At 35.6% G+C, this 19,218-nt stretch overlaps 2 protein-coding genes across 2 annotated transcripts in view; one reads left to right on the plus strand and one right to left on the minus strand.

Annotated features, from left to right (window-relative positions):
- Positions 1-529: 529 nt before the first annotated feature.
- Positions 530-3,003, minus strand: LOC126727556 (uncharacterized). Its single transcript, XM_050433273.1, has one exon. It carries the CDS (start codon positions 3,001-3,003, stop codon positions 649-651), a length of 2,355 nt encoding a protein of 784 aa, XP_050289230.1. The 3' UTR covers positions 530-648.
- A 3,887-nt stretch (positions 3,004-6,890) lies between these two features.
- The window catches only part of LOC126727557 (receptor kinase-like protein Xa21), a 30,567-nt gene continuing 18,239 nt past the window's right edge, over positions 6,891-19,218 (plus strand). The window contains exon 1 of the mRNA XM_050433274.1: positions 6,891-8,750. Coding sequence (XP_050289231.1) covers positions 6,992-8,750 — 1,759 coding nt within the window. The 5' untranslated portion in view covers positions 6,891-6,991. The remainder of the gene's footprint in view (positions 8,751-19,218) is intronic.

Raw genomic sequence — 19,218 nt, forward strand, 5'->3', positions numbered from 1 at the left:
AAAAAAACTTTGAACAAGTCTAAACAAGACAAAACGTTTTGATCATAGTTTGCTAATATTACAAAATGAAGTTCTAATAAATTAGTTCCTAATTCCTTGAAACCTAACAGTCATAACTCGGTCCTCCAAACAAAAATTTCTAGCTCCACCCATAGGAGCATGCATTTCTCTATTGAATGACTATATCAGTCAATAACAACCTACTATCTATAGAACCTTTGAATTTGAATGAAAGAAATGACCCAAAAGTGGCAATCTCCACAAAAGACAGAGACCAGACTAGTGTTGTGGTTTCCATTGCGTGATTGGCTTACCTTTTTCCTTGTGTATGACGAAAAATTGTAACATTCATATTAGTCGGTGTGATATGATCCTCTCACTTCACTATTCCCAATCTAGAATAGCGTTACCATTGCGTGATTGACTGATTGATTTACTTTTTCCCCGTGTGTGCGGGGAAACTATAACTAGTAACTTTCACGTTAGTTGGTCCCACTCTATCATACTTTCTCATCATTCAAGACAGTGGCGACTCCAGGAAATATTTTCAGGGTGTTCCTCAATAAGCATAAATTACACAATCTAATAAAAAGAAAATTTTATATATTGACAACAACAACAATCAAAAAATACACAAATACATAGAATTTACAATTGCTTTCTACGAGTTTTCATATTTTGAAATCGTTGCATAATAGTCTCATTATCAATGCTACAAGCTACATCTTTTTCAATATACACAATCAAGCAATCATTCATCCATTGATCTCCCATTCGATTGCGCAGTTCATTCTTTACATATTTCATTGCTGAAAAACTTCTTTCTACTGTTGCAGTAGCAACTGGAAGGGTCAAAGCTAGCTTCACTAGCAAATAGACTAATGGATAAGTCTCGTGTTTTCTTGTGCTCACTAACTTTTCAGCAAGTTCACTAACTCCTTGAAGCTCTAAAAAGAAGTCATTGCTGCGCATATCAAAAATATAATTTTGCAGTTGAGAGTCAAGTGCCAAAATATCTGTCCCAAGAAAATCAGAGGGATAGAACTTAGCTAGACGTATCAACTTTTCCTTATCGAAAGCCACAAATGAATTACTTGGATTCAAGCAAGCCATACAAAGTAGCAAATCAGTATTCGCCTCAGAAAAACGGTTGTTAAGCTCTTGAAGTTGCATATCTATGACTGTGTAGAATAGCTCAACACGATAATGATGTAAATTTGTATTTTGTTGGGTGTTGCGTCGCGGCCTCCCACTAACTACAAATATCACTTCCATGTCCAAGATAGGAATATCATGTGAGGTACAAAATAAAGATACTTCAGCCAATAAAGATGCCCATCCATCATCTCTCATCACTTGCAACCGTTGCTTAGACACTTTAACAAGATCCATAGCATTTACTATATCTTGATTTTTTTTTTGTAATGCTATTGACAACTCATTTGTGATCCCTAAAATATTTTTCATCAAGTGTAGAGCAAAGACAAATTCAAAAGAAAGAATTGACCTCATAATAGATCGAGCTTCAACTTTTTGGTCGGAGAGGCCATCTTCTTCAATAATCTCTAGTACATCAACAACAGCAGAGAACATCAAAATCAAACTGAGAATGGTCCCATAATATGATCCCCAACGTGTATCACCAGGACGTTTAAGATTTGTCTCTTGATTCAAACCTTGCCCACTTCTACGTACACCATTCTCTAAATCTTCTTTAATCTTGGCAAATTGTGTATCTCGAAGAGCATCTCGTCTCTTACAAGAGCCTCCAACAACAGTTACTAAATTACTAACCACATAAAAAAATTCAGCAATGTTAATGTGATTTTTAGCAACAGCAACAAGTGTCAATTGAAGTTGATGAGCAAAACAATGGACATAAAATGCTGACTTGTTCTCTTTCAAAATTAAAGTTTTGAGACCATTGATATCACCTTGCATATTACTAGCCCCGTCATAACCTTGCCCACGTAGGTTCGATAAACTCAAATTATGTTCACAAAGTAAACATTCAATAGCATGCTTGAGTGACAAAGCGGTAGTACTTGCTACATGTACAATACCAAGGAATCGCTCTATAATAATTCCTTCTTTGTTCACATAACGAAGAACGAGGGCCATTTGTTCTTTCACTGAGATATCACGTGACTCATCAACTAATATTGAAAAGAACCCATTGTCGAGATCCTTGATGATGGCTTTGGATGTTTCACGTGCAATTGCATTCACAATATCTTTTTGAATGTCAGGGTGGGTAAGCTTGCAATTTTTCGAAGCTTTTTGCAACACTTCATTGATAGATTCATTGTGATCCCCCAAAAATTGTACAAGCTCAAGGAAATTTCCTTTATCACTTGAATCTTGAGATTCATCGTGACCACGAAAAGCTAATCCTCGGCATAAAAGGAATCTTATGCAATCAACTATTGCATTTAATTGAATCCGATAGTCAATTTTATCTTGATTTGATTGCTTAACAAAAACACTTTGAATGTGTTGCTTTTCATTCAACAAATCATTACCCTTTTTGACAGCTTGGTAATGAGCACTATTAACTCCCCCAACATGGGAATTTAACTTATCTTTCTGATTCCAAAGTTTGAATCCCTTCGTTACAAAAGTGTCACCTCCCCCTTGCTTACCAACGTCTTGTCCAAATAGGTAGCAATAAAAACAGAATACTGCATCTTTGTCTATACTATATTCCAACCAGCATCTATCTTTATACCATTTGGATAAAAATCGACGGGGCTTTCCAGAAAAAAAAGATATAGGGTAATCATCACTGTGTAAAACAGGTTGACAAGGGCCTTTTGTTAAATAATATCTTCTTATTTCATCATGATGATTAGGATGATAAGATGATATTTTTTCTCGTAGCCCAGGATCTGAAGGAAGATTCTCTAAGTTAAAGTCAACACGAATTCGCTTAGAAGATGAAGATGAATCTTGTGCAGGAGCTGAATCTTGGGTACGTGGTTTTCTTATCAAATATTTGTCCATAATTCTAGCAAAAGAATAAACAAAAAACTATAAGTTTATTTGAAATATTAATAAAATTATTAATTATTATTGTTTAGTTGTTTTATTAATTTATTTGTTTTTTATAAACTATAATTTGTTACATTATTGTTTCATTAATTATAAAATTATTAATTATTATTTAGCCTAACATAATTTAATTTATTTGTCTTTTATAATACATTGATTAATTATACTGTTTTAATTATTATTGTTTAACGTAACAATAAACTATATTACTTTAATTTATTTGTTATTAATTATATTACTTTAATTTGTTATATTGTTTAGTTCTTTGTGCACATTACACTAAAAGAGCTAAACATTATACATCTCATGTGCAGCATAATAAAAGCAGTGTAATGTGCAACACATTACACTGCTTTAATTATCATTTACTGTCCGGCCCCATGTGCCCACTGCCTATCAGCCCATTTATCCCTACCCCACTCAACCCCACTCAACAGACAAGCACAAATCATCCCCCAATCACAACCTGCCAATCAGAAAATTTCACAATCACAATACATATTACTAATCAGCAACACACTGAGTCACTGCCCAACAGACAAAAGCAACGAATAAAGCTATAAGATAAAGCCAAAAAAACAGACAAAAAAACAAAATAAAGTTAAAAGTAAAGATTGGTTCCCAAAAAAAAAGAAAAAAAAAAAAGAAAGAGTAAAGATTCGGCACACTGGCACAGCCAGCCAATCAGATTATTCCAGTTCAAATTTCAAAAGAGAGAGAGAGAGATAATGACTTAAAGACTAGAATAAATAGAGAGAGAGGCATCAGACTTTTGCATTTTATCATTTCACGGTTTGCATTTCAGTGTGAGAGAGAGAGAGAGAGAGAGCGAGAGTCAGAGAGAAAAAGGGGGAGAAATACCTTGAGGCCGACTGGCGACGGGCAAGCGACGACGGCGGAACAGCTGAGACGGTGAGACCGTTCTGATCTGCGACGACGGGCCAGCGACGAGCGACGACGGCGGGCGACGAGCGACGACGACTAGACGAGGAGCGGCGGAGGTCACGGAGCGAGCGAGCTGCGCCTGCGCCTGCGAGCTGCCACTAGGCGCCACCGTGGGTTTGGTTTGCTCTGGGTTTGGGGTTTCTTTTTTGCTCTGTATTTTGTTTCTCTTTTGCTCTGTATTTGGTTTCTTTTTTTTTTTGATAAACGCCTCTGTATGACTGTATTGCAGTGTTGGGTAATGGGGTTTGATTTGTTTTGGCTTTGTATAGAGTATAGGCTGTCTTGATCTCTGCCAACGACGTGACCGTGGTTTGATTTCTGATTTTCTCTGATTTTTTTTTTTTTTTTTTTTTTTTTTTTGGGTGAGAATTCATGGGTTTTGCTACCTCCGTATTATGTTGGGCTTTCCGGGTTTGCCGTGGGCTTGGCTTGCCGTGGGCAGTGGGCTTGGTTCTGTTAACAAATTTTTTTTTTTTTTTTTTCAGATTTTAGTTCAAAATTTTTTTTTGGGTTTTTTTTTTTTTTTTTTGGCTTGAAAGTAGGACAGATAAATTTTTTTTTTAATTATTTAATTTGAGGGTATTCCTAATTTTTTGATTCAGGGTGTTCCTAATTTTGGGATGAGGGTGTTCCTAGCATAGATTAAATATAAATTTTTTTTTTTTTTTTTTAATTTTTTTCAGGTCAGGGTGTTCCTGGGAACACCCTGACCTGTACGTGGCGCCGCCACTTTCAAGACCCTAGCGCTGCAACATTTCTACTGCTTCAACCTCATTTACTCAAACACAACGTAACACTTATACGTATGTGAAGTTCTTTTCTAGAGACTTGAATTTTAATCCTTGTCCCGCACACCTCACAGGTTCTCTCTCTTATTTTTAACTCTTTTACTTCTTATTTATTCCTAAATTATTGTTACACTTTTTCTAACGCCTTAAGTTTTGTATTGTGATGTGTCTACTAATATGACTCAATAAAAATATAACAATAATAAATATTACGCTTTCAGCTTTTATATATATATATATATATATATATTACATATTATGGAGAAAGAGGATTGGCAAGATTTTTGATGTGCCTTTAGGGCATTTGGACATTTTTCGGAAAGTTTTGATACTACTTTTATGAAAAATATAAAAAGTTGTCAAAAAAATCAATTACTTTTTTCTTTTCCCATAAAGATATTTTAAAAATATTTCCTAAATTAATGTTTTTAGGGCATTCGATAACTTGTCCCATTTATTAAAATTGTGTTCATTAACTTTTTATAGTGTACAATATTTTATGACATCTTAAAAGAAAGCGTGGACAAATGAGATAGAACAACGCAAGTAGAAATTTATTACATTAATTTTTATTCAATTAAATAATTGTTATGTAATTATATATGATATCACTCTTTTTTTTTTAGGAAAAAAATATGATATCACTTAAAATCACTTAGAGCATTATTCTTGGCTACATTGACAAATTTTAAGATAGTTATCATGTAATAATTGAGTCAGATTGGGCAAAGTTGCAACTAATTGGACCGTAATGTATGGTATTATAAGAATAACACGTTAGAATATTGGGCATAGAATACTGTATTCTGGTTCAAGAAAAGTCATGATAATAAAAAGCAAGCCGATAGGTAATCCCTTTTCATCCACCTAATTGGCCACATTGGAAGTTGTAAGCTTATTCAAGAAATTGATTAAAGCATCTATATATTAGACATTTAGGCAGACCTGATTAGTAAAAAGCAATGAATTAAAAAAAAAAAAAAAAAAAAAAAAGCATTCAAACACCCACGCCATCTTTATTTTATTTACACAAAGAGCTTTCCTCTTCCTTTTTAATTTCCTTTTTTTTTTTTTTAATAATTAGATAATTGTAATTTGTGAATAAGAGGGAGGGGAAAAAAAATTTGTTGAACCCTATCCTTTGCTGAGACTTCTATAGTTTTAGCTGCAGATGATATTGAGGAAGCATTGCTATGTAAATCTTGACTGAAATTTGTGAAATATTTTAAGAGTGAAGCGCATTGAGAAAGGTGGTAACACTCAGTTCACGCCACATTAGATTGCTTGGTATTGTTCCCAGTCATTCGAGCAGACAATCCTAAGTCTTTGTGTTAATCATGGAAGATATTGTGATGCGGGAAGTTATTGAATCAGCCAATAACTACCTGCTGCCTATAATTTGTTGTTGACATAGTATTTCTCTAATGACAAACATGCTATGATTATTATACATCTATGGCAAACAATTTAAAACTGAATAGTATAATTATTAATTAGAGTTAGAAGAAGGTTGTATAAGAAAAACTGCAAAAGTGAGTTTTTTTGTGTGTGTGCGTGTTTTTTTTTTCAGCAAACGTGTAAGACCCAACAAATCATTCTATTTTTCCAAGAGAAGCAAATAGAACCTCACTTGAATTAGCTCGTTGGGCTTTTGATTACTGTTATGTATGGTTATTTCAGTCTCAGCTCTGCTTTTGCTCTGTGTTGAACAAAAAATTTTCATTCCAGCAAAAAAATATAATAATAATGAAAATGAAAATAAATTATTTAATTCCCAATGAGAGTAAACTAAAAAGAACGGACTTTGGACCATCTCTGGTGGAACCATTGAATTTGAATGAAAGAAATGAACAAAAAGTGGCAATCTTCGCAAAACACAAAGACTAGACTTTTGCTCCGCAACACAAAGACTAGACTAGTGTTGCGGTTACCATTGCGTGATTGGCTTACCTTTTTCCTTGTGTGTGAGGAAAAATTGTAACATTCATGTTAGTTAACGGTGCGATATTGACTGATTGCGTGATTGACTGACTGGAAAGTGTAACAAGTAACATTCACGTTAGTTGGTCCACCTCTATTCTACTTTCTCATCACTCAAGACCCTAGTGCTGCAACATTTCTACTACTTCGACCTCATTCAGTCAAACACAACCCAGAACTTGCTCTTTAAATTGAATCAGCAAGGAAGTGGATCTTCACTTGAAGCAATGAGAATGAGACTATTGTCCTCGATTCACTTCCTAGCCATCCTTCTCTTGTTCAATGTAAAATCAACTCTTGCTGTCTTATCAAGCAATACTGGAACCTCTAGTTATTTTGGTGGGAATGAGACGGATTATCAGGCTTTGTTGGCCTTCAAGACAAAGATAACAAAAGACCCTGGAAACGTTTTGAGCTCGTGGAATAATTCCCTCCATTTCTGCCAGTGGGAAGGTGTAACATGCGGCCACAAGCATAGAAGAGCCACTGTATTAAACCTTACGTCCAGAGGCTTGGTGGGTTCCTTGTCTCCATACATAGGCAACCTCAGCTTCATGAGGGTAATCGATCTCTCGAACAACACCATTGGTGGCAAGATTCATAATGAAGTTGGTCGTCTATTTAGGTTGCAAGTATTGAGACTGAGTAACAACTCCTTCCAAGGAGAAATTCCTGCAAACCTTTCCCAATGCACCAACCTCGAGTACTTTATGGGGGCTTATAATAACCTTTCTGGGTCAATCCCAATGGAGTTCGCTTCTTTGTCAAAGCTGGTATATTTTGCTGCTCACATGAACCATCTCAGGGGAGGAATCCCACCTTTCATTGGAAACCTTAGCTCTCTCCAAACTTTTGCTTTAGCCTATAATGTCTTGGGAGGACAGATTCCGAGTGCCTTAGGTCAACTAAGAAGCTTAGAATATCTTGCACTGGGTGGAACTAAACTCTCAGGTTTGATTCCTTCGTCTTTGTATAATCTTTCGTCTATAATTGTTTTTTCATTGGGTGGAAATGAGCTTAGTGGAAGTCTTCCCACAGACTTATTCCTCACCCTTCCCCATCTCCAATGGCTTCAAATTTCTGAAAACCAATTTACCGGATCTCTTCCAACCTCATTATCTAATGCTTCAGAGCTACAATTCCTAGAAGTTGAAATAAACAATTTTACCGGAAAAGTTTCAATCAATTTTGGAGGCTTACAGCGTTTGGAAAGGATACTTATTAATAATAATAATTTAGGAAGTGGAGATGCTGATGAATTGGATTTCTTTAAATCTCTAGTCAACTGTAGTCGTTTGCAGAACTTGATCCTCTCGGACAATCAATTCAAAGGTATGTTACCAAATGTTTTGGGAAATCTTTCAACCCAACTTGAAATTTTTGTTGTCAGCAACAATCTTATTTTTGGGGAAATCCCTTCAGGGATAGGTAATTTGATTAGCATGATCCACTTATGGATGCATGGTAACAAATTCACAGGGACAATCCCAAGTGATATTGGTAACCTCCAAAAGCTACAAAGATTTTCTTTATATGACAACAAACTCTCAGGAAGGTTACCAATTACCCTAGGAAACCTATCTTCCATAAGTCGCATGAATTTCGAAAATAACAGATTGCAAGGAACTATCCCATCAAACATAGGAAAGTGCAAAAATCTGAATTTGTTAGATTTGTCTCAAAACAATCTCAGTGGCCCCATTCCAAAACAACTCTTTGCAATCTCCTCCCTGTCAACTTCACTTAATTTAGCTCGAAACTTTTTAATTGGATCTTTACCATTAGAGGTTGGCAATCTTGTCCATTTATCAGAATTGGACATATCTGAGAACAAGCTGTCTGGTGAAATTCCAAGTAGCCTTAGCTCCTGTACCAGCCTTGAGTACCTTTACATGGAAGGTAATTTCTTTCAAGGAGTAATTCCAACATCCTTGAGTACTTCAAGAGGTATTCAAGTTATGGATCTTTCTCGAAACAAGTTGTCGGGTCAAATTCCTAATTTCTTGGATAAACTTTCCTTGAAGAATTTGAATTTGTCCTTCAATGATTTTGAGGGAGAGGTTCCAACAAAAGGAGTTTTTGCAAATGCTAGTGCACTGTCAATTGTAGGGAATACTAGGCTTTGTGGGGGCATATTGAAACTAAAGTTGCCTAGGTGCTTAACAAAAGAAAAGAAGAAAATGAAGTGGCCTCTTCCAATCAAAATTTTAATCTCAATGGCTTGTGTGATTGTCATAGTAACTACAGTGTCATTTTTCTTATTTTTTTGGAAAAAAAATATGAGAAAAGAAAACACTTCAGGATCTTACTTAAGAAAATCACTTCTAAAAGTGTCTTACCAAATGCTCCTTAAAGCAACTGATGGGTTTTGTTCAGCAAATTTAATTGGTGTGGGTAGTTTTGGCTCAGTGTATAAAGGCATCCTTGGTGAAGATGGACTGATTGTTGCAGTCAAGGTACTAAATCTTCAACGTAGAGGTGCTTCTAGCAGCTTCATCTCAGAGTGTGAAACCTTGAAAAATATTCGTCACCGAAATCTTGTGAAGATCATAACTTCTTGCTCAAGTGTGGATTTTCATGGTAATGATTTTAAGGCTCTAGTTTATGAGTTCATGCCCAATGGAAATCTAGAAAATTGGTTACATGATCTGGAAACAAATTTTGGGCAAGTAGAGATACAAAATTTGAACCTTCTTCAAAGAATAAACATTGCCATTGATGTTGCATGTGCACTTGATTATCTACATCATCATTGCCCAATGCCAGTTGTTCACTGTGATTTAAAGCCAAGCAACATTCTTTTTGACTATGATATGAGTGCTCATGTTGGAGATTTTGGACTTGCAAAATTTCTTTTAGAACAAACAAATCCGAAACAAAGCAGCTCAATTGGAATAAGAGGAACAATTGGGTACACTCCTCCAGGTAACAATAGTTTACTGAAATTTTCATTTGTTACATATATATTCCCACATTTAACATGATTACTTTTGAGTTCCTAGATTTTAATGTGAATGTATTATTTATGTCAAATATTTTGAATGGCAGAGTACGGTCTTGGAAGTGAAGTGTCAACCAAAGGGGATGTCTACAGTTATGGAATCTTATTGTTGGAGATGATAACAGGAAAGAGACCTACAGATAATATGTTTGATGGAGGCTTGAATCTTCACAGCTACGCTAGCATAGCCTGGCCTAACCGTGTATTGGAGATTGCGGACCCAAAACTTTTAAACAATAATGATGAAGTAATTGGCAATCACAATTGCACCCCAATAAATAGAACGAATGAGTGTTTGATATCCATGGTGAAGCTTGGCCTGGCATGCTCTATGGAGTTGCCACAAGAACGATGGGACATTAGCAAGGCCATCTCTGAGTTGCAATTGGTTAGGGACATTCTTCTTGGTGCTAGGATTTAATGCAACATGCTTGGCCATACGAAAGGTCAAAAATCAAACCTTTCTCCCTCTTAATGTTGGTATTAAATTCTTTACTTACTTTGACCTTTTCCTCTTTATGATTTCTATTGCAGGCTCATAAAGTTTTATAATGGAAGAAAGAATTTTTTGGCCTGCTTAATTAACATGCCTATGGTTTATTGAGAAGTATTCTGCATGGTTCATATACTACTCATCTTACATATGTATATTATATGTGTGTAACTTCGAATAATTTCCTTCAAACTTGTATTTGTGATTAGATATATTGATATTATGCTTGGAAAAGAAACTATATGTGTCGAATTTCATTTGCAGTTGTAATATTTTAAGCCAACGTAAGATGTACTTTTCACTTCCAATTCCCATCACTAATTGAATGGACAAAGTGGCGAGTGGGATTCCGATTTGGTTGCTTTTCTGATAACCTTAGCTATACCGATGCAATTCACATAACATAAGTAATGATGATTTTATATGATACAAATGATACCATGTGCACTGATATGTTGCATAGCAATTGAGAGACTTCTTTTATTTATTTATTTATTTTTTTGAGAAGAAATTGAGAGACTTCTATCTATCTATCTGTATATAAAAGTAAGGATCTTACATGTGAGAGAATGAGATTCAGTCTTGTGACATATACTTTCAGAATTCTTTTATTTAATCTTCCATCTCATCTTTTAATTAGTGTCATGTGTCATTTTTCGTGGAAAATAAAATAGTAAGTAATCATTTAACTTTCCACCTTATCACAAGTTTTAATGAAGTTGATTTATTAAACCTTTCGCCTAAGCAAAAGCGACAATGAATTATTTAATTTAATTTTTTTATTTATATTCAATAATAAATAGTTATATATACCATTCCTAGCACACGCAAAAAATCCAAATTAAATAATGTATATATTGTGCACCATAAATGACTTGTCAACATGAAAATACCAAGTATGCAAACTAACGTGTTGACCGATAAATGATCAAAATAAAATGTGTCTTGTAGGCATGATCAAAAATCAAGTTTCAATTATTACAAAACTAGATTGTGTGCAATCTGAGATTGAGGGGGGCACATCCAATAGGAATCAAGAGGACCATTGAAGCATGTTCGAAACTCCCATAGCAATTGGAATATTATTGATATTCATTTCCAAGAGAAGGGGAGCATCATAGCCCTTCAAACTGAATAGTGCCTAATAGAACTATAAGATTAATGTTGTATTTCTATAAGGAATTTGTAAGCATTAATTTTGTTCAGATTTTATCACTGGTATGTTCTGTGTATCCATGTTAGTTTAAATAAATTACAATAAAATTATTGTGATTATTATTATTAGTATTGTTCTCACATAATCAATGTTAATATCATTACTACAAGTCTATATTCCACTAATGTACATGACCCTTCCTTCCATTTAAATCCTTTGGTACTTTGAAGTTGAATGCAAATCTAAAATTTTTAACCATTTACTAAATATGAGTTATTGGAGGGCATATAAATGTAAGATATTTTGTATTTTAAACATTCTTTATCTTTAGAAATATTGGTTTTTAATCTTCCCATAAAAAATTCAATGAAATGGTTTTCTCTAAAAGATATGTGTTGATTTAAAATGAATGGATTTTCATTAGTCCTTCTGAGACAAGTAATTGACGAAATTCAATTAAAATCCTTTTTTTTTTTTTTTTTTTTTTTTTTTTTTTTTTTATAGAAACAACACTGTAATTTTATTCAAAGGGAAGCAGAATCGGTTTGAATTACAGAATAAAGATGAGGAACACCCGCCACCCACACCAAATACTCGCTAACATGTCTTGCATGCCTAGCAATATTGTGGACTGCACTATTACTTTGTCTCAATACATGACTGAATTCGATGTCCATAAACTCCTTAGCTAGCTCCTTTGCCTCGTCAATCAAGTGTCCATAGTCTGCCAAGGAAGGGCTCTCACACAATAGAGCATCTATAGCATCTATAGAATCAATTAAAATCTTGATTCTATAGGTTCAATTGAAAGATATTTTCATAGTCATACTCATATGCATTGGAAGATTTTATACAAGATGATTGTGGAATTTCCAGTTATTATAAATAATAATTTTCTTTTATACAAGATGGGATGTCTACAGTTATGGTATCTTATTGTTGGAGATGATAATAGGAAAGAGACGTATAGATAGTATGTTTGATGGAGGCTTGAATCTTCACAACTACGCTAACATAGCCTGGCCTAATCGTGTATTGGAGATTGTAGATCCAAAACTTTTAAACCAGAATGATGAAGTAATTGGCAATCACAATTGCACCCCAATAAATAGAACGAATGAGTGTTTGATATCTATGGTGAAGCTTGGCCTGGCATGCTCTATGGAGTTGCCTCAGGAACGATGGGACATTAGCAAGGCCACCTCTGAGTTGCAATTGGTTAGGGATATTCTTCTTGGCGCTCAGATATAATGCTACATGCTTGGCCATACGGAAGGTCAAAAATCAAACTTTTCTCCCTCTTAATGTTGGTATTAAATTCTTTACTTACTTTCACCTTTTCCTCTTTTATGTTTTCTATTGCAGGCTCATAAAGTTTTACAATGGAAGAAAGAATTGTTTGGCCTGCTTAATAAACATGCTTATGGTTTGTTGAGAAGTATTCTGCGTGGTTCTTATATTACCCATCTTACATATGTATATTTTATGTGTGTAACTCCAAATAATTTCCTTCAAAGTTGTATTTGTGATTAAATTAATTAATATTATGCTTGGAAAAGTAATTATATATCTAATTTCAGTTGCAGTTGTAATATTTTAATCCAACATAAGATGTTTTTTTGCACTTCCCATTCCCATCACTAATTGTATGGAAAAAGTGGCAAAGTGAGATTCCAATCTGGTTGTTATTCTGATTACCTTAGCTATAGTGATGCAATTCACATGACATACGTAATGATGCTTTTATATATAAATATGATACAAATGATACCATGTTCACTGATATTTCTTATTGCAATATCAGTGAACATTGCCCTCCAAACTGAAGAGTGCCTTATAGAAGGGATTTTTTCTATAATTATAAAGCAAATGTTGTATTTCTGTAAGGAATTTTTAAGAATTATTTTTGTTCAAAGTTTATTACCTGTGTGATCTGTGTATCCATGTTGCTTTAAAAAAATTACAATAAAATTATTCTGGTTATTATTATTGTTATGGTTCTCACATAATCAATGTTATTATTATAACTACAAGCCTTTTGTTTAAATCCTTTGGTATTTTGAAGTTGCACTTAAATTTATAACCATTTACTAAACATGAGTTGTTGGGGGGGGGGGGGGGGGGGGGGCATATATAAAAAATGTATGATATTTTGTATTTTAAAAAATTCTTTATCTTTAGAAATATTTGTTTTTCTTCCCAACAAAAAGAAAAAAAGAAAAAGAAAAAAAAAGAAATGGGAATCTTTAAAAAATGTGTTGATTTAAATTAATGAATTTTCATTAGTCCTTTTAAGAGGAGCAATGAAATTCAATTAAAATCGTGATTCTATTGGTTCAATTGAAATATTATCTAGTCATACATATATGCATTGGAAAATCCTACAAGATGATTGTGGAATTTCCAATTATTAAAAATAATAATTTGCTTTTCAAAGATAAATAAGTAAATTGATTTCTTATGGGATTGACGCCGCCCCCGCCCCCCCGCCCCCCCCCCCCCCCCCCTTTCTCTAATATCTACCTAGATTAAATGCACCATAAAAAAAATAAAAAATAAAAAATAAAACCTTAAATAATGGAATCACATAGAAAAGGGAACGCTTTGGTCAATTTTAGAATTCTCTCACGTAAAAGTTATGAAATTCATTTAAAAAGACTTCATTCTCACCTTCATCAAACCCCTTCCAAGGCCATGAAATTGGCTTCAACATTTCCACCATTCAAAAGAAACGTCTTATCCCGTCAATGATTTTTATGCAAACATAAGTCCAAAATCCTTCAAAAACACCTTCCATCACAAATTTTCTAAACTATTGAACTCAAAGCCACAAAATTCATCACCCTTATTCCCTTAACCCTCATTACATCATAAAAACTATATTTCTCACGAACACAAAAAGGTATCCAAACTATGTCCAAACATCAAAAAGGAGATTAACCACCCTTTGAATGAGCTTAAAGTAATTTTAAATGGATTGGAGGTAGGTTTATTATATATAAAAGAATATTTGATGTAGTTAATTTAAATAAGTTTTAAAATAGTGTTAGCCTTTAAATAGGGTTGAAGTAGGTTTAAAACTTTAAATTAAAGAGACACTTGTTTTAGAAAATTAGAGTGCACATGAAGGTAAATAGGAATTGAAAGTAATAAATATCCTATTTTCTTTGTGGATTTTCTCCAATATGAAAGTAACACATATTCTGTTTAAATTCTTATTTAAAAATAACAAAATTTAGGGTGTAATTTGTAACATTTGAAATTTCAGAATAATTCAAATCTGTTACAACTCTAACACTAAAAGTATAAGGAGTAAAATAAAAGTGAAAAATTACCATAATATTGCCTTTTTTTTTAGGTGGTGGTGAAGAAATAGGATTGCTTTCAATAACCACCAAATTTGGCCTTGATTTGTATGGAAAATAACAACAAAGATTGGACTTTCTCTAAAGCTATACAATATAAAATAATTATTAGAAATTTCAACCTCAAAACCAAACCTACAAAAACACAGTCAAAATATGGAGATTAACCAAATACTCAAAAGAAAATCAATTCTAAACATAACAAAAGAATAAGATAGAAATAAAATCTCAAGCACATATGAAAGCAAATAAAAAAGAAAGAACCTACATCTTTTCTTTTACGTGAGTCTCTCTTCTTCTTCTTTTTTTTAATCCTAAAGTGAAGTTAAGTTTAGAGTTTTGACATAGTAATTTTTAGGGTTTTAAGGAGAGAAGAAAGAGTCCTAAAAGGAGTCTCTCTCTTTTTTTCTCAATCCTAAAGTTTTTTTTTTTTTTTTTTGGGACATGAGTCTTTCTTTTCTTTTCTTTTTTTGAAACCTTAAGTGAGTTTTTTTTTTTTTTTTTTTTTTTTTTTATTCTAACATGAGATCTAATTAAAAAAAATTATAATTATTTTTTTAATATTCGGTTTTATATTATATATAAATAATAATGATGATGTGGCAAGCAGAGTCCTAATAAGAGTCTCTCTCTCTCTCTCTCTTTTCTTAATCCTAAAGTCTTTTTTTTTTTTTTTTTAACGTGAGTCTTTCTTTTTCTTTTTCTTTTTTGAAACCTAAAGTGAGTCCTCCTTTTTTTTTTTTTTTAATTCTAACATGAGGTCTAATTAAAAAAATTATAATTAATTTTTAATTACACGTTGAAGAGAAATAATAAATATATAAAATATAAAACCTAAAATAAGAAGAATCTAAAAAAAAAATAGTGGTGACATGGAAAATTGTGGAAGTTTCAAATGTTTCAGTTATATATATATAGATTATTAATTTGCTCAAAAATTCAAAATACATCCTGTAGAGATAAGGGCCCAAATTCATGTATCGGGTCGTGGACTTGGCCAAGGACCTTATCTGTCCGAGGAGGATAAACAGCGGCGAGGGTGTCAAGCTCAAAACCCCATAAGTAAAGTACAAATGGAAGGGTTGAGAAAGTTGGTCTGAGGAGGATCATCTCCTCAAATAAGCAAGGCATGGATCAAACATATACCTTATCATTCAAGGTAACCTTCTAGGATGATCTATTGATAGGGACAGGCAATACGATCGTGCAAAAGGGATGGGAGCTCAGAGGAATCTAAGGAAAAACTGCTACCACCGCATTGAATGCACAACAACTACTTTACTGGCCTCATTTATGTGGAGAAGACCCATGAACAGTGCTGTCTTAACTACCACAACTCATAGAGAGCCAAAGGGGGCGTCTGGTGGGACGGGCACTCAAGTGAGGGCTCAAATAATCGACAAGTGTAGGGCTAAGATGGCCTAAAGGGAGATATATAATGTAAGAGACCCTCCATAAGGAGGGGGGGAAAGAGAGAAAGAATACTGTAGCAATCAAAGTAACAGTTGTAATCAATTTTATCCATTTATAATAAGATTTGTCTCTTTAGACAAGGAATTCGTTCAGTGTTATGTGCTTTGTTTTTGTTTAATCATCTTCTAAATCCATATTAGCTGTTGTTAAGTTCATTAGGGCCTAGTTCTTTAACCCACTCTCTACAAATTTATTGTACTGGGCTTACTGGGCTAGGATCCCAACCATCTTGGGCCTAGACTGCAAAATGTGACCCTCCAATTTGCACCGTCTATGAGAAGAACTTGTGTAATAGTGAGTGCAACGGTCAACTATGGTAGGATCAGGTCCACACGAAGCAGAATCTTTGGGATCTAAGCATGACGACCCTTTTGTCAACCTTAAACGGAGAGGTGATCGTGAAGGAAGCGTGCATACCACATATACTGACAGGAGTCAACCTCGAGGAGGAAGCCATATCTCCCATGCAAAAAGTATCAAGGGCATGCAACTGGAGATTGACCAGTTGAAGAGAGAGTTGTGCCATGCAAGGCGAAGGCGAGCCCCCTCCAACTCTGATGTTTCTTCTAATAACGAAAGGGACGTCAGTTACAGGCGAAGGTCTCAAACCCCGCCTAGAGAATCTTTCTCCTATGAGGAGGAACACCATCGTGACGGAGGGTTAGAAGCCCACCTCGAAAAGGCGTAGGAAATTACGTTATGAGTAGAGCCTTAAACCAAATCTCCAAGTCGCTCTTCAAACGCAAAATCGAGGGGGCGAAACTGCGTCGGCGATTCACTCAGCCCGTTTTCACCATGTACAATGGTAGAACAGACCTCGTGGAACATGTGAGCCACTTCAATCAGAGAGTGACTATTCATTTCAAGGATGAAGCCTTGATGTGCAAGGTTTCCCGTCCAGTTTGGGACCCGTTGCAATGAAATGGTTCGACAGCCTGAGGGCAGATTCAATAAGTTCCTTTAGGGAGACAGCCTGAGGGCAGATTCAATAAGTTCCTTTAGGGAGCTCACCAGGCGTTTGGTTCCCAATTTGTCACTTGTAGCAGGGTTTCTCGACCCTTAGCTTCCCTACTGTCATTAAGCATGCGAGAGGGAGAAACTTTGAAAACATACTCGGATAGATACTGGGAAATGTTCAACGAGATAAATGGTGACTTCGACGAGATAGCCATCAATAGTTTTAAGATCGGCCTCCCAGCTGAGCACAGTTTGAGGAAATCTCTGACTGGAAAACTCATTACCAGTGTGCGCCAACTATAGACCAGATTGATAAGTATAAAATGGTTGAGGAAGACCAGCAGTAGGGGAAAGGAAAAGAGAAGGTTATCCCTCAGGAGAGGAGGAATTTCAGGTCGGACAGATACAATAACAACCGGCCGTAAAGAGATTTCGCTAGGCAGTCGAGATCTGCTAATATTCAGGCGGTCAATGTTGTGTTCCGAGAACCGGTACAACAAGTTCTGGAGAAAATTAGGCATGAGCCATTCTTCAAATGACCAAATAAAATAGAGGGAAACCCCGCAAGACGCAACCAAAACCTCTATTGCCAATACCACCAAGACCACAAACACAACACAGAAGATTGTAGAAGTCTATAGGACCACCTAGACCAGCTCGTCCGTGAAGGAAAGTTAAAACAACTCTTGCACCACTCCAGTGGTCAAGGGGGCCAAACAAACTCAAAATCCTAGAAAGATGATTCTTCAAAACTCCCCTTGGGAACGATAAATGTCATTTTCGTTGCTTGAGGGAGAACTGGGTCCTACCCTTCTAGAGTGATGTATGTGGCTCGGCTATCCACTGAGGACGTAAATCAAGAGCAAAAGAAGGCTAGACTAGAAACCCAACCGGTTTTGGGTTTCTCAGATGAGGATAAAATCGGATCCATTCAACCTCACGATGATGCTTTGGTGGTTACCCTCAGGATTGAGGGATATGATGTGAAGAGGGTGATGGTGGACCAAGGTAGTGGTGTCGAGATAATGTACCCCGACTTGTATAAGGGGCTGAACTTGAAACCCAATGACCTAACACCCTATAGATCGCCCCTAGTGAGTTTTGATGGGAAGGTCATCATCCCCAAAAGGCCAAATTATACTACCCGTGTAGACTGGTTCAGAAGTAATAGAGGTAGACTTCATCGTAGTGGACGCTTATTCACCCTACACAGCCATCGTGGCTAGGCCTTGGCTTCATACCCTAGAAGCTGTTTCTTCTACTCTACACCAGAAGGTGAAATACCCGTCCTGGGGCCAGGTTAAGGAGATCCTGGGAAATCAATCTGTGGCTAGGCAATGCCTAATGGTTGCCATCTGGCATCAGTCCGAGGCTGAGTCCTCGGCCCATGCCTAAGGGAGCTTAAAGCAGTTAAAAGCTCTGGCATTGCCTGTCGATGGGTTAGCCGAAGAGGCGGAATGTGAAAACTTGATAAAGGTTGTTATTGGTGATGATCCTGAGAAATTCTTTCAGATTAGGGCTTAGCTACCTCTTCTAGAAAAGGAAAAGCTGGTAGAGTTTCTTAGAAAAAACGTTGATGTCTTCGCATGGAGTGCTTACGAAGCCCTGGGGATGGATCCGAACTTCATTTGTCACTCCCAAGAGGCATCCTCCTCAACGCTCATCCAAGGAACACTCTGATGCTGTTAGAGATAAGGTGAAGAAACTAAAGCAGGTGAGGGCTATCAAGGAGGTATTTTACCTTGAGTGGTTGGCCAATACCATGGTGGTGAAGAAGAAGAGTGGGAAATGGCGAGTGTGCGTGGACTTCACATATCTGAATAGGGCTTGCCCAAATGACCCTTTCCTTATGCCTAAGATAGACCAGCTAGTGGATGCAACCGTAGGCCATCCTCGGATGAGCTTCCTAGACGCCTTTCAAGGATACCACCAAATACCACTAGCCCTAGATGATCAGGAAAAGACAGCTTTCATCACTCTCATAGGGAACTACCATTACAAAGTGATGC

Source organism: Quercus robur, chromosome 5 (genome assembly GCF_932294415.1).
Source record: "Quercus robur chromosome 5, dhQueRobu3.1, whole genome shotgun sequence".
Classification (NCBI taxonomy): domain Eukaryota; kingdom Viridiplantae; phylum Streptophyta; class Magnoliopsida; order Fagales; family Fagaceae; genus Quercus; species Quercus robur.

Excerpts from the sequence above, each read along its gene's own strand:
- LOC126727556 (XM_050433273.1), bottom strand. The coding sequence starts at position 3,003 with ATGGACAAATATTTGATAAGAAAACCACGTACCCAAGATTCAGCTCCT.